The 14773-nt window shown below is 45.0% G+C and overlaps 1 protein-coding gene across 1 annotated transcript; it reads left to right on the forward strand.

The window, feature by feature from the left end:
• Nucleotides 1-5888: 5888 nt before the first annotated feature.
• Nucleotides 5889-12916, forward strand: CPNE9 (copine family member 9). The gene is made up of 7 exons (XM_063296407.1): nucleotides 5889-6013; nucleotides 6305-6486; nucleotides 8572-8699; nucleotides 9500-9602; nucleotides 9993-10050; nucleotides 10381-10454; nucleotides 12379-12916. Exons 2-7 carry the CDS (start codon nucleotides 6337-6339, stop codon nucleotides 12529-12531), a joined length of 666 nt encoding a protein of 221 aa, XP_063152477.1. The 5' UTR covers nucleotides 5889-6013; nucleotides 6305-6336; the 3' UTR covers nucleotides 12532-12916.
• Nucleotides 12917-14773: the final 1857 nt, after the last annotated feature.

Here is a 14773-nt window from a genome sequence, read left to right on the forward strand (position 1 = left end):
TGATTTTCCACTTAGCGACTGCAGCACTTAGCAACAGAGTTGTTTGTCCCAATTGTGGTCACTAAATGAGGACTGCCTGTAATGGGAACCACTTTCATATTGTTACCAAAAAATTGCATGGCTGTGGCCATGAAGTCACCTGGAGTTTTCACCATTCCCTGCAGACAACCCGTATTTGTCCTCCACACCACAATCTCTGGTCTGAGCTCCCTTGTTTGTCTGATGCTGGATCAGCACATGCAGCATGATAAGGTGGTAAAATGAGTGGTGGTCCTTCAGGCAGCTGATGGGAGAAGCCATATTTAAGTAGAAACTAAAATCTGTAAGGCAGAGTTCCTCAACCTTGGCAACTCTAAGCTGTGCGGACTTCAACTCCCAGAATTCCCCAGCCAGCAAAGCTTATTGTTGCCAAGGTTGAGGAACCCTGCTGTAAGGGGTGAAATCTGGAGATTGCAGAGAAAGAGGTTTTTGCTCTGCCCACTCCTTGCTTTGATTATTTTTCTCCTTGCTGAGTTTGGGTTTTGGACATGGCAAAGCACTCAACATTCTCGCCCCCCCACCCACCCCACCCCTGCAGCTTGAAGCGGTACAAGTCTCTCTGCCATCTCATTCTGCTGCATTTGTAAATGCACCCTGTGGAGCAAAGAGGATTAAGTGAATTGGGTGGGGGGAGTAATTAAGAATCCTGGGTTCTCCGTGGTAAGTTGTGGGATGCTCAAAACACACATTATCCATAAACGCGCTCAATCCAGTCATAGGTCTAAGCTATACCAGCATTGAAACATTGCATTACTTCTTTCTCATTGTCCCTGCAGCCATGATTTCATTGGAGAATTTGCCACAAGCTACCGGGAACTTTCCCGCGCCCAGAGCCAGTTCACAGTCTATGAGGTAAGCTTTCTTCTGGTAAAATACAGATTACCTGGAGCAATATTGTTAGTTTTTGCAGGGCTCATACTGCTTGGAGTCAATAAATTACATTTCTGCTGAGAAATCTGGGGATGTTTCAGACACCTGAGAACTATGGGTTTAAAAGCAATACACACAAACAAGTTTCTAGTCCTCATGGATGCAGAGCAATCCCATGACATCTGTTAACGGTTGGTAAAAGATCTGGATACAGAAGGGGCTTGTTTTTGTTTTCTACTTCCAGAGTGTTTGATCCTCTTGTGCTCTAATTAAGATTGCTAGCCTTAGTCCTGCCTCATCACTGCAATCTTAGCGGTATTTTGATTTCATTTGTTTGTTTGTTAGATTTATGTCCCATCTTTCCTTCAGAAGCTCAAGGCAGCATTATCAGCAGCAATTGTCCAATTGAAGAGATGATAATATTCAGATGTGGGCTACACACCTCTAGTGCAATCCAGACATATTGAACTACACTTCTCACAATATCTGAGCATTGATTTTTGGTGACTGGGGCTTGTGGATTCTGTAGTGCGGAGGAAACTAGGTTGCCTAGCCCAGTGTTTCTCAACCTTGGCCACTTGAAGATGTGTGGACTTCAACTCCCAGAATTCCCCAGCCGGCCATACTGTATGTATGTACAGTATGTAGCCATACTGTATGTATGGCTGGCTGGGGAATTCTGGGAGTTGAAGTCTACACATCTTCAAGTGGCCAAGGTTGAGAAACACAGGCCTAGCTAGTTATTTATTTATTTATTTAATTTCTATCCCACCTTTATTATTACTTTTATAAACAACTCAAGGGGGCGAACATACCTCATACACCTTCCTCCTCCTCTTTTCCCCACAACAACAATCCTGTGAGGTCAGAGAGGGGCTGAGAGATTGGGACTGGCTCAAGGTCACCCAGCCGGCTTTTGTGCCTAAGGCGGGACTAGAACTCTCAGTCTCCTGGTTCCTAGCCCAGCACCTTCACCACTAGGCCAAACTGGCTCTCCATTTATTATTTCCATGTCATGAGCTTCATCTGTGATCCAGCTTCTGCTGAGATAGGGGAGGGTCCAAAGCCAAGTGCTTAAGCCAACTTTTATCTGCAGAAGACGCCAAGCTGAGCTCAGCATTGCCACATTAAAAGGATGGGAGAGATGGTGGGAAAGATTCTTAAGGAAGAGCAAGGGCTGTTGCTATCGGAGGCGATGTATACTGTTCTAGATGCACAAATAGTATGACCTGAACCTATAAAGAATGTTCCTGGGAGCAAGCTGGAATTAATTCTTCTCCATCCAGTTGTCTAGCCAGTCATCACCCACCAGCCACCATGACTGTTTTTTTATTTTTATTTATTTATTATTAAATTTATTTATTTATTTATTTATTTATTTTCTATCCTGCCTTTATTATATACCGCCCATCTCGCTAGAAAAGTGACTCTGGGTAGCTTACAAATAAAAATGATAAAACCATTATACAAACAGAAAAAGTACAAAAAACAGAAGATAAAAGAGGGAAACTAAAAGGCAGAGAGAGCGTCTTAAGCCACCGACCACCCCCAGGCTGCGTACCACTCTTGGTTCCCCAAGCTAGTTGGCAGAGCCAGGCCTTGACGCTCCTCCTGAAGGCCAGAAGAGTGGGGGCCAGCCTCGCCTCAGGGGGCAGAATGCTCCACAGGGCAGGGGCAACGGCAGAGAAGGCTCTTCTCCTCGATATTGTTGCCAATAACCCAACGCTTTCCTTCCCCCCCCCAGCTATTCTGTATGAACGGTGTGTGTCACCTCCCCTGGGTGATGCTTCTCCAATGACCCATTATTGCCCCTTTAAGTAAGGCCACACAGTTTCTGCCTACGCTGTAATAAATAGCTGTCAGCAATCCTTTTGAATCAGCTGAAACTCTGGTTGGAGAATGAGGGGCTTTGCCTTGCCGAAAATTAGAGTTCTCTCCCAGCAACCGACCCAAGAAAATGCTTTTTTGAATTTAAGACATCATCCAATTTGGAGGAATGGAAAAGAATCCACTCCTGAAGTAGACACTGGATCTTGAAGCAGGTGTGGCTTTGGGGAAGATCAAAGCTGAAGTAGCGTGATTGGCTATAGGCAGCTGAGCATGTAAGATCGGAAGAGTGAATGTCAGCAGCTTTTTCTTGATATTTGATTTAGGAGTATCTCCTCAAGAATATTCTTCCCTAAACCTTCTTCCTTGTGTGTTAGGACTATAGTACTGGGATTTCCAGTCACCATGACTTAGTGGGGCAAGAAAAGGCTAAAGAACTATCAGGGATGCCAACCAGCTGGAAGGGGACAAATAAACAGAATGTGGCTTTTGACAGAAACTAGGGAGAGACACACAAAAACCAGTTTGACAAAAACCTGGACTAAATGTGAAGCTCAGCACTAAAAGAAAGGATGCTGCTAAGAAAAGGAAGATCTGAGAATTCTACATTTTTCTTTTTTTCACCAGAACTCTGAGATTGCTACTAATTCTCAGATCCAGGTGGAAAATGGGAGAAGGAGCAGGACAAGAAGAACTAAATCTGCCTTGAAACTGTCTGAAGATATCCTTCACTTTCCATTCCAAATTAGAAGATTTTTTTATTAATGGGTTATGTGGGAAAGGAAAGGATAGAAATCAGGGTGCTGCATAGTGAAGAAAAGAATGAGATGATCAATAATGCTTCTGTCCTCCTTCATCATTGAGGACTTACATGTAGGGGTAACCTGGAGAATTGAATTGATGGTTGGATAGGTATGGATATGTGCCACTTGGCCCATCCAGTATCTTAGATAATGATGATGAACCAAATGACAAAAGAATAAGATAAAATATATATCATTCATCATCATCATCATCATCATCATCATAGAAAATCATATATCATAAATATAAAGCTGGGAGCAGACAAGCTGACATGATCCTCCAACTCTCCAATCACATTTGAGGTCCGTTTTACAGAAAGACATTTCTTGTCAGATGGATACGAGGAGCTGGCTTGCATATGCTAGAAGTTTGCAAGATAGTATTAATTTTATCAGATGGGGTATTGGCTATCTCTGATTGTCCATCAAGACTCTTGATCTGGCAGTTTGGGAGTTATGGCCAGTCACTGTTTTGGTGAAAGAAGGTTCATATACAACATTCTCCCAAGTGGTCAGTAGAGGTGTAAAAAAACCTGATCAAAAGCAATCAGTTGAGTGCTATGGAGATGTAGCCTTGTCATGCATTGATAGATATATTTTGATTATGCCCATGAGTGATTTCATATATTTTTAGCATGTACATTGATTCTATGTGCTAAAAATACATCTTTTCAAGTTCTGCAATATACATGTCCTGTACAGAGCCATACAGTGAAGATTGCCCCCCTTCAAAGGATGTTCCTCTGAGGGCATCTAGAACTATTGCTGCTATGTATTTGCAGTGTACATTCAGACTTACAGAAGACCACAATGTACTGTAGCATAAAACTAAGAAAGCCAGTTCTGTATCCTTGGGTACCAATAGTAGTATAGCCCTTCTCCTAGAATTATGAACAGAGGAAGACAACTCTGAATGGACTCTCTTTCTCATTTAAGCCAGAGCGCGTGCTCTGTAGCTTTTTAAAAATATCAGCCATGGGAATCATTGCAACTGGTAGGGAGGTTTAAGACTTCTCCCTCCCCCTCATAGTCTGAGCGTTGATCTGGAATCTGAAATGTATTTTAAGCAAACTTTCTTGCACGTTGCTCTCCAGAGGGTTCCTAACAGTCCCAATCAGAAAACATTGTACAGTTAGTCCATCTTTCCCTCTTTGGTTTTCAGTGGTAAAGGGGGAAAAAAAGAAGAAGAAGGATTGTGGGGAAAACCTAGGTAGATTCCATTTGGAAACCAACCTCATTTAGATCCCCCTATTTCATTCCACAAATGAGGCTGGGCAATTCCTCCATAAAAGCCTCATCTGGAAACACTCATCATTCAGAATATCTCTGCCTTTTATCAGTTGAAAATGTCTTTGCTGTAGGTGAATCTGTGGCCAATTTTTACATGTTCCCACGTTGGCTTGCCTGGGCTGCTATTTGGCAGTCTGTGGCCTAAACGCAAAGGTAGATGACCCTGCCTTTTGGAAAGAGGTGTAGGGTCCTTCTGTTCCCTACAGCTCTGTGAATCTGTGTAGTACTTGGGCTGTGGAAACCCCAAAAGCAGAGGAAGCATTTTCACAGATGGAAATTAGGTGCTAATTATTTGTTAGTTGAAGGGGAAAAAGTGCTCATCTCTCATTCATTCTTCTCTTCTGTCTCCAGGTTTCAAACCCTAGGAAGAAATGCAAGAAAAAGAAGTACGTTAACTCTGGGACTGTAAGTGTAGGACATTTTTTTCTCTTAGCCCACCTCCCTGCTGTCCCTTATCCTTACAAATCAAGGCACTGAGTTATGTGAAGGTGATGAGAATCTTTTCCCTGGGGCACAGTCTAGCTTTTCCAGTCAAACTTCTAATCTGCTCTAAAAATGGAAATACTTGCTTGAAGCAAATCATATATCCGGTCTCTTCCTGATTCACTTCTTTGAGGCCAATCCAAAACAGACCCCCAAATCGTTCTTTTTCCCCACATGACTGCATCATCCAGTATATCTCATACTTTTTTTCCCTTCTCTTCTGTTTTTCTCTGTTCCTGGTAGGTAACCCTTCTGTCATTCACGGTGCAGTCAGAATTCACCTTTGTTGATTACATTCGAGGCGGGTGCGTCGGTTGAAAATCCTGGATGCCTCTCAGGTCCCTGGTTTCTGAGGGCCAAGGGCCCTCAGCCCTCTTCCTGTCTTCACTGCCTCTGAGGCATTGCCCCAGGCGGGGGAATTATAACAGGGCATCAGGGGCAGAACACAATGACTTTTAAGGTGATGAGGAATTAGATGCCTCAGGAGTGACAAGCAGGGGAGGATGGGGCTGCTCTGGTCTCCAAGAGGGAGGCTCAGTGGGGCTGGTTAGAAGATTAACTGCCTAACACAAAAAGGGAGCACTCTTGGCACATTTTAAGGGATTCTGAAGGATGGCAGCATCCTTTTCTCTCTCTTTTCCACACCATCCTTAGGACGCAGCTGAATTTCACAGTCGCCATTGATTTCACGGCCTCCAATGGTGAGTGCAGGATGCCAGTGTGTCACTATGGGAACAGAGTGCAGCTCTGCTGTTGGTAACAAAGCTGCCAAGTTGACTCTGATGCTGGCTGAGATTTTTGTGGAGTGGCCACATCTGGGCAGTGTCTATGCTCCCATTATTCCATGTTTGGGGAGATATGATGAGAATTCACTTGGTCCCACTGGAGAGGGGTGGTTGAGGAGGAGGATGTAGGAATGGACAATGAAGATATAATGAAGTAATTGATGGGAGGAACAGACAAGCCAAGTCTGACAAAATGCCTTTTCACAGGGAACCCCTCACAACCCACTTCTCTTCATTACATGAGCCCTTACCAGCTCAGCTCCTATGCCATGGCACTGAAGGCAGTGGGCGAAATCATCCAGGATTATGACAGTGACAAACTTTTCCCTGCTTATGGCTTTGGTGCCAAGATCCCACCAGATGGCAAAGTGTCTCATCAGTTCCCTTTGGTAAGAAGGAACTTTCTGTGTGAAGATGGGAGGGACCGTAACAGGAGAATGCTTGCCAATACACATGTAATTCCAAGTTCCATCCCTGGCATCTTCATTTGAATGGATCTGAAATGATACATCTATTGGGGAGATCTACTATTCAAGACGGGCCAGAGGAATTGTTGGTTTAACACATTATGAGGGAGCTTCTTATGCTCTTGCAGAAAAATGGCTTTCTTAGGGGTCAGGGCTTATAATGGTATGTGGGAAAGACCTTGAGAGTTGGGGCCAAAACACGCTAGCAAAGGAATGGTCAGATAAGAGACAGCCTAGCCCCCAGCTGGATAACGGGTAGGGCAAGAGGCTCAGAAGGGACCCTCCCTAGTTTCTGGGGCTGAAAGGAGATGAGGGGAAGGATTGTACTTTCAGACTTGTAACACTGATGTTGGCTTCACGGGGTAAACCAGATAGGAATCACAACCAGATGAGCTAATTCTACTTTGCTACGTTGACAGAATCTTGCAAGTCTGAAAACCTGTCTCCTTTACCACCCGAGAAACTAGGGAGGGTCTCTTCTGAGCCTCTTGCCCCGCCCATTCCTATTCCTAGCCACTTAAGCCCTTTCCCAAGGCACCCCATTCCATTCTTCACAGATTTCTAGTTTTCCTCCATGGACACTCAGAATTTATTGGCCACTGGGCATGTTCACATTCCACAGGGCTATTTTGAATTCACATACTAGGGCTTCCTTTCCCTGAAGATTTTTAGAACAGGTCGTCCTCAGTTAACAACCATTCGTTCAGCAACCTTTCAAAATTATGATGGTGCTGAATGAGGAGACTTACAGACAGTCCTCAAAGTTGCGGCCATCACAGTGTCCCTGTGGTCACATGATCACAGTTCAGGTGCTTGGCAACTGGCTTGCAATTACAACGGTCGCAGCGTCCTGCATTCACGATTGCCATTTGTGGCCTTCACTGCTGGCTTCTGATAAACAAAGCTGGCAGGGGAAGCTGGCAGGAGGTTGCAAATGGCAATCACGTGATGTCATGCCTAACAAGAGTCCCCGTTTTAGGGGGAGATGGGTGGTGATAGAAATGTGAATAATAAATTAAATAAATAAATAAATAAACAAGCACAGGGAATTCGCCTAACAACCACAGCTAGAACTGCTGGAACTACCATCTTAAGTCGGAGCAGTCACATGACATCACACTTTATGACCGCATCACTTAGTGACAGAGTTTCTGATCCCAATTATTGTCGTTAACTGAGGACTACTGTAACTACTTGTTACCATTGTAACTTTACCATTGTGAGGAATACATAAGGGTCAGCCATATTCAAGGGCATCTGCAGGGTGGCTCAAAAAAGTCAAATTGGTGGCCACAACCAGTGCAATCCAAGGTCTGTCTCTTTTTCGGGGTGAGCTCCCGCCAACCTAGCAGTTCGAAAACATGCAAATGTGAGTAGATTAATAGGTACCGCTTCGGTGGGCAGGTAACGGCGTTCTGTGTAGTCATGTCAGCCACATGACCACGGAAGTGTCTACGGACAAACGCTGGCTCTTCAGCTTTGAAACGGAGATGAGCACCGCCCCCTAGAGTTGGACACGACTGGACTTAATGTCAAGGGAAACCTTTACCTTTACTAAACTCATGCAGCACATGTTAAAAAGGAATGGAGCCTTGACTGTGCAGACACTGCTGTGATCTTTTGCACGTGCGCACACGCACACGCGTACACATACCATGGACACTCCTACTCACTTGCCCCCTGTTGTTTATGGATTAGATTACGGTCGAATGTGGTCTTCAAACCCATAGCCAGGTACACATTTAGTTTATGCCTCAGCTTATGTAACCCAGCCAAAGAAATCCAAAACCGTTCTCAGGTAGACTTCTATGACTCTTTCACTAGGAAAACCCAAAGTTCTAGTCCTCATGCTTCTGAGAAGTTTGTCAGTGCTTAAGGACAGACCTCCCCGACACAATGCTCTTCACCCCTCCCAGAATTCCCAGCTCTAAAGCCCTTGAGTGCTCAGCAAAGAGTCTCTCATGACCACAGTGTCCCGCTTGCTGAGCTGTGCCATTGTCTCCCTAGAACAATAACCCAGACAACCCCAGCTGCGAGGGCATCGAAGGAGTACTGGAATCCTATTTCCAAAGCCTGCGTACCGTGCAGCTGTATGGACCCACCAACTTTGCACCTGTCATCAACCAGGTGGCCTGGTAAGTCGGGGGGAGAAGAGGAAGCCACCTTTTTGTCCTCTTGTCTCTCAAAAACGTTGAAGAGTCAAGCGGGCCGCTCTCAGCCAAGGCTTCTGGGAGCCAAAATGGCCCAGAGTGTCTCCATCGGATCTTCAAGGGCATCTTAACTGCAATCTTCATTGCTTGATCCGTCGAGGCAAAGGCCCAGGCACGATTTGTACAGCAGTAAAGAAGGTGAAGAACGGTAAAGAGGTGAAGAGGGTGTAGTGGTGAAGGCACTAGGCTAGAAACTGGGAGACCGGGAATTCTAGTCCTGCCTTAGGCACAAAGCCAGCTGGGTGACCTTGGACCAGTCACACTCTCTCAGCCCTAGGAAGGCGGCAATAGCAAACCACTTCTGAAAAATCTTGCCAAGAAAACTGCAGGGACTTGTCCAGGCAGTCTCCGAGAATCGGACACAATTGAACGGATAAAAAAGAAGAAGAAGGTGAAAGAAATGGGAAGGTAGACCAGTGGGGAGAGCTTATGCTTTACCCACAGAATAACCCAGATCCAATCTGCAAAAGAAGGGGCGAAAAGCCTCCAAATGCAGGGAGCTGCTATCAGTCAGTGTTCATAGGCATCAAATATCCTGTGTGAAACAAAAGGCAGCTTCTTGCAATATTAGCTTCCTAACAAGGCTGCTGTTGTGGTTCTGTGGACAAGAGAACCGTGGACATCACAGGGCTTTCAAGGAACGAATCAAGGCAGCTACGGGAAGCCAGGAGAAAGCAAGTGCTAAAATCAGTGTTCTCCATCACTCTCCTCTCTCTGTTTTCCAGTTTGGCTGCCCAGGTCACTGATGGATCGCAATATTATGTTCTTCTCATCATCACCGATGGAGTGATTTCTGACATGCTGCAGACTAAAGAAGCAATTGTCAGCGTGAGTCAGCCTTGGTGTGGCTAGTTGGGTAATAAGAAAAGGAACAGGGTCAGGGTTTGGGGCACGAAAGCACATTACCAGCTCCAAATGCCACCCTCATTAACAGTCTGTGAGCCACCCACATGCAGAAAAATATCTAAGAGGCAGTAGACTGTTAATCGTGTGTGTGTGTGTGTGTGTGTGCGTGCGTGCACATGTAGATATACAAAGATAGGCAGCCTCCAGATGACTTAGTCTTCCCCTACCTCAGTTACCAGCCGTTGTGGCATTTGGCACAGGATAGTGGGAATAGAAGTTCCAAACTTTGGAAGGCACTCGTTGATTGCCTGCGGTGTAAACTGATGAACACGGCATAAATTGCAGCTGAGACAATAACATTCTACTCTACAGGCTTCTTCCTTGCCCATGTCTGTCATCATCGTGGGAGTGGGCCCTGCTGAGTTTGGGGGTGAGTGTTCTTCTCATCCAGATGAATAATGGGCGCTCAAGGGATTGAGTCAGATGAAGCCGACAAATGGATTGGATGCTTTGAGAAGATTGCAGGTTGGCAAGACACCAGGGCTGGCATCCCAGTCCTTGGCTGGTTGCATCCATAAGCAAAGCCTCAAAACAGAACTTGCTTGCTGTTGATTGCTTTGCTAGGGAAGCTGTTCCTTTGCAAAGCTAGAGTGAAATGCAGAAATAAGGGCCTTAAGATTTATTCTCCAGCTGGGTGTCAGTCAGTTATCCTGGGAGATGGCAGCAGATGTTAAGATATATTTTTTTTGGTCATCTTCAGCTATGGAAGAGCTGGATGGAGATGAAGTACGAGTCTCCTCCAGGGGACGTTATGCTGAGAGAGACATTGTACAGGTAACTCTTCTTTGAGAATCTGGCTGGTTAGAATGGGCCATGGGAAGGTTTCTGTGGTGAGTTATTCATTCCTGACTTGTTTCTCTTAACAGTTTCAAGCTATGCAAGGAGTGAGCTGCCAGGATTTCTAACTGATTATCATCAAGAGCTCTGCAAGAGCTATCCTCAGAGAGAGCCTTTTTCATGCTCATCATGGGGCCTTTTGTGAGGAACAGAGGGGGGCAGGGTATTCCATGCACTCTGATCTGCTTCTGTAGGAGAAAAAATTCTCACAAATTTCCCCCAAATTTGTTTAAACCAGAGACCAGCACACCATTCTATTGAAACACAGATGATTTATTACGATACGAGAGGCAGTGAGACCAAACTGAAAGAGGGCAGGGATGCAACCCTTCTATAAACGCCTCCTTATATTACGATATATACATGACTGGATACAGCAAGATAATTGATTGGATATAGCAGCATTTTATGTACTAGTGAGGTCAAACATGGGGTGGATTCTATGAGGTAATGGGGTAGAACTACAAAGACAATGATGCAATGGGGGAACAAGGACAGTGAACTTATGAACTTAATTACTTTTAGTGAGTTACTTTTTTATAGGTTTATCTCATACTGGTCTTGCTTCGTACAGCCTATGCCCCCCCCCCACTATCTTTCTTCCAGTGTTATCAAAATTTCTTAAGCTTCTAAGTGTTTTATGGCTGAGCTGGCAGGGTCTACAGGTAGCCCTCGACTTATGACCACAATTGGGACTGGAGCTTCTGTCACTAAGCAAGGTGGCCATTAAGTGAGCCATGCTTAATTTTATGACCTTGTCTGCCATGGTTGTTAAATAAATCACATGGTCAGTAAGCAAATCCAGCTTTGACTTTGCTTGTTGGAAGCCAGCTGGGAAGGTCTCAAATGTCGATCATATGACCTCGGGATGCTACAACTGTTGTAAATACATGCCGGTTGCCAAGAGCCTGAATTTTGATCACGTGACCACAGGGATGCTGTGACAGCCATTCAGTGTGAGGACCGGTCGTACGTCACTTTTATCAGTGCCATCGTAACTTCGAATGGTCGCTAAATGAATGGCCATAAGTTGAGGACTATCTGTATTGTTTCTCAAGTCCCTGAGAAGGTGTTTTAGGAATGCGGGTTTGCTTGTCCTAACCAGCACTTCCACTTTCTTGCACTTCCATCAGCACTTCTCAACATGCTGACTTGAAAATGTCTGCCAAGGTTATCATATGTGCCTGTGGCTTTATACAATATGCTGGCCAAGAGAGAGACTTAGGTACTCTTTCATGACCTAGGGGACTGGGCATCAGCTCTTAATTTACCATCCGGATCAGATGCCAGCCTGAAAAGATGACATTTATTTTCATATAATTCTACAATATTAAGTTATCCTTGCGGATGAGTGTGCAGAGTTCACTATCCAAGAGAAATAGTAGGATTTGTTGTTGTTCATGGGCTGGGAATTGGAAATTAAAGAAGAATGAAGTCTGGAAGATACTGTCCTCATTTGAGCGAGCACGTGAAATGTAGGTCTACCCTAATCTTCACTGACTGCATCTAACTTCTTGCAGAGCTTATAAGCCCACATATGAGCTATGATCGATCTCAGTGTTTATTTTATTGACCACTGGGTCTATTTTATTTTATTTTATTGCCACTGGTTATAAGAAAACAAAATTAAAATATTGACAATATGATAGGTAGAGTGGACCTACATATTTCTAGGGCAACAGATACATGGGGGGTGGGGGGTGGGATTCAGCCCTCATATCTTTGCCCACGTAAGCAGAGTTGGGAAATATAAAGTTTTCCCTTCCCTCTTCTGCTGCAGTTGATGCCCAAGAAGATTGCACTGGACTTGGGAATCTAATTCAGTACCCACTGCCTTTCTGTGTCTTTCCTGCTGTTGTAGTTTGTGCCCTTCCGAGACTACGTAGATCATTCCGGCAACCACGTTTTAAGCATGGCACGCCTGGCGAAGGACGTCCTAGCTGAAATCCCAGAGCAGCTGCTTTCGTATATGAAGACCCGTGACATCAAGCCCCTTTCTGCTAGACCACAGTAGCCCTGTCCTCCACATAGCCTGAGCCATTCAGATAATTCTGCTCCAGCTGGGACTGGGAAGATGCTTACCACCTAGGCAATACGGGCTCTTCCCTCTCTTTCATTCAGAACTGGCTAGATCATGGGGCAGGAAGTTCACTACGGGGAGGTGGGCAGGACAGGAATGCCATGCTTCGCACACAAGATGAGACACCAGCACAAAAGTGTGGCTCCACCCAGAATCCCAAGTTGATTCCAGTTTCATAAAACAGCCCTGGCAAGAGGCACAGAAGAGGAAGTTCAGAAGAAGCAGGCATCATGCCAGGGGTCCTGGAGCTGTGTTTGTTTCAAGACCGGTTTGCTTAGTAAGGTGCCACTGAGCCCTCTTTCTGCCTGGTTATTGACAATAAAGTATCCTTGGTCCCAGGATCTCTTATGACTATTTTGTTTTGTCAATGTTGAGTACCTGTCACCATCTCTAGGCTTCCCAGACAAGGGCCTGTTCAAGAGAGAAGATCCCTGTCCAGCCCTACTTCCATTTAACACACCTGAGTCTGAGTAGATACATTTTATTCACTGCAAACTGCTGGTCCGCTGCAGCCACAGGCATTGCGCATCTGAAAAAAATATGGGATGTGGACACTTCTGGCAACAAGCTACAGCATGGGGGAAACAAGGAGAGACCAAAACAGATTCACACTAGTACCAGGCAGAGAAATTTTCTTGCATTTTTTTCCTTACCAAGTCTAACTCAGTTTGATGCTTTCCTTTTTTTCACCAGAAGGTGGGGACTTAGTCCATCAATGGTTGCATTTCCTCAGGGATAAGCTCCAAGGTCAACCTCCTAGGAAAAGGTTAGGATCTGAAATATGTTTAGATAGGATGGGAGGGACTCTGAGAACATGGAGGAGAGGAGAGAGTCTTCAAAAGGTCGGAGAGAGATGGAGCAGGTAGGATTTTTCAACAAGCACAGTTGGTAGGAATTGGGTGACAGAGGCCCAAGTAATAAATTTTTAGGTTAGCAATAGGCTCAGGGGAGGAATATTTGAAAGTGCTCCTCAAGATCCATAAAAGGAGTTATATTGGCTTGACATTCTGCCCACCTCGTCTTTAGTAATTATAATTCAATCAAGTGTCCTCATTTGGTTTCTACTTCTACCCTAAAATAATGGCCAGCCTAGCAGGACTGTGATCAGTGTCAACACTGGACAAGGAATATTTTTTTTCTCTCTCGGACACCCGCTTTTCCTCTCACATGCTTTCTTTTCCTCTGTCCAGAGATTGCTCCAGGATGGACTGATCACTCTTAAAGAGCCAACATGGGCCTAGCTAAACTACCAATTTCTTAGTAATGTGGGAGGTGCCTTGTTTTCAAATTCATGTCCAGAACAACCATTTCAGCTCTCTAAGTGGCTGGGAAAACCCTGATGTTTTGGACATACGAGCTGGCTCTTTCAACCCATGCGATGGTTCTCCAGTTCTTACGCAGCGCCTCTAGGGATAGATACTGAGCACACAGCGGAAGCAGTAGTCCAGCCTGTGAGGTTCAACTGCTTGAAACTAGCAAGCAGATGGGGAGAGAGAATTCCCACTGCAGGGTGGGTGGCCTACTTTATTTCTGCTTTTATGAAAGGAAAGTGCAGCCCTGGCCCTGCAACAGAAGCAGCTGGCAGGATGTTTGCCTCGGCTCATTTGCTAGGGACAGGAGGTCTAAGCTGTGCCGTAATGTCAACCTTGACTTGGTGCTACCTTGGTGTCTTTGCCCAAAGAGCTCCAGTTAATTTAGAAGAAGGGCCTCAGTTCCTTGGTAACTTTATGGCAGGTAAGCAATTGCTGTTTTGGGGGCAATAATAGGGACACACAGATGATTGGCGGATTAAGTCTCTTATTTGCCTTCTCATTTATCCTCTTCCACCTCTTGTCCCTATTTCTCATATCCTCCCTGGCATACTTCCCTGGCCTTCCGATCCTTCTATGGTCCTATGAAAAGCCATGATTTCCCCCATGAGGAAATCATGAGCCCCCCAAATCTGCTGCTGAATTGTAATATTTAATGTGACAGTAAGTTGGAGGCGGGAGGTGGAATTAAAATTGTAACAGTAATTCAAATTTAGTGAAATGAGAATCAAAACCAAGATGGATTTTTTTGGGGGGGCAGCATCCTACTGTTGGCTTATATTCACCTTGTGACCCACAAGTATACCCAGATCCTTTCCACATGTGCTGCTGCCCAATATGATGTCCCTCATCCAATACTCATATTT

This window comes from Candoia aspera, chromosome 2, assembly GCF_035149785.1.
Source record: "Candoia aspera isolate rCanAsp1 chromosome 2, rCanAsp1.hap2, whole genome shotgun sequence".
Classification (NCBI taxonomy): Eukaryota; Metazoa; Chordata; class Lepidosauria; order Squamata; family Boidae; genus Candoia; species Candoia aspera.

Excerpts from the sequence above, each read along its gene's own strand:
- CPNE9 (XM_063296407.1), top strand. The coding sequence starts at position 6,337 with ATGAGCCCTTACCAGCTCAGCTCCTATGCCATGGCACTGAAGGCAGTG. Across the intron at positions 6,487-8,571 it reads TGTCTCATCAGTTCCCTTTG|AACAATAACCCAGACAACCC; the intron begins GTAAGAAGGAAC and ends TTGTCTCCCTAG. Across the intron at positions 8,700-9,499 it reads GTCATCAACCAGGTGGCCTG|TTTGGCTGCCCAGGTCACTG; the intron begins GTAAGTCGGGGG and ends TCTGTTTTCCAG.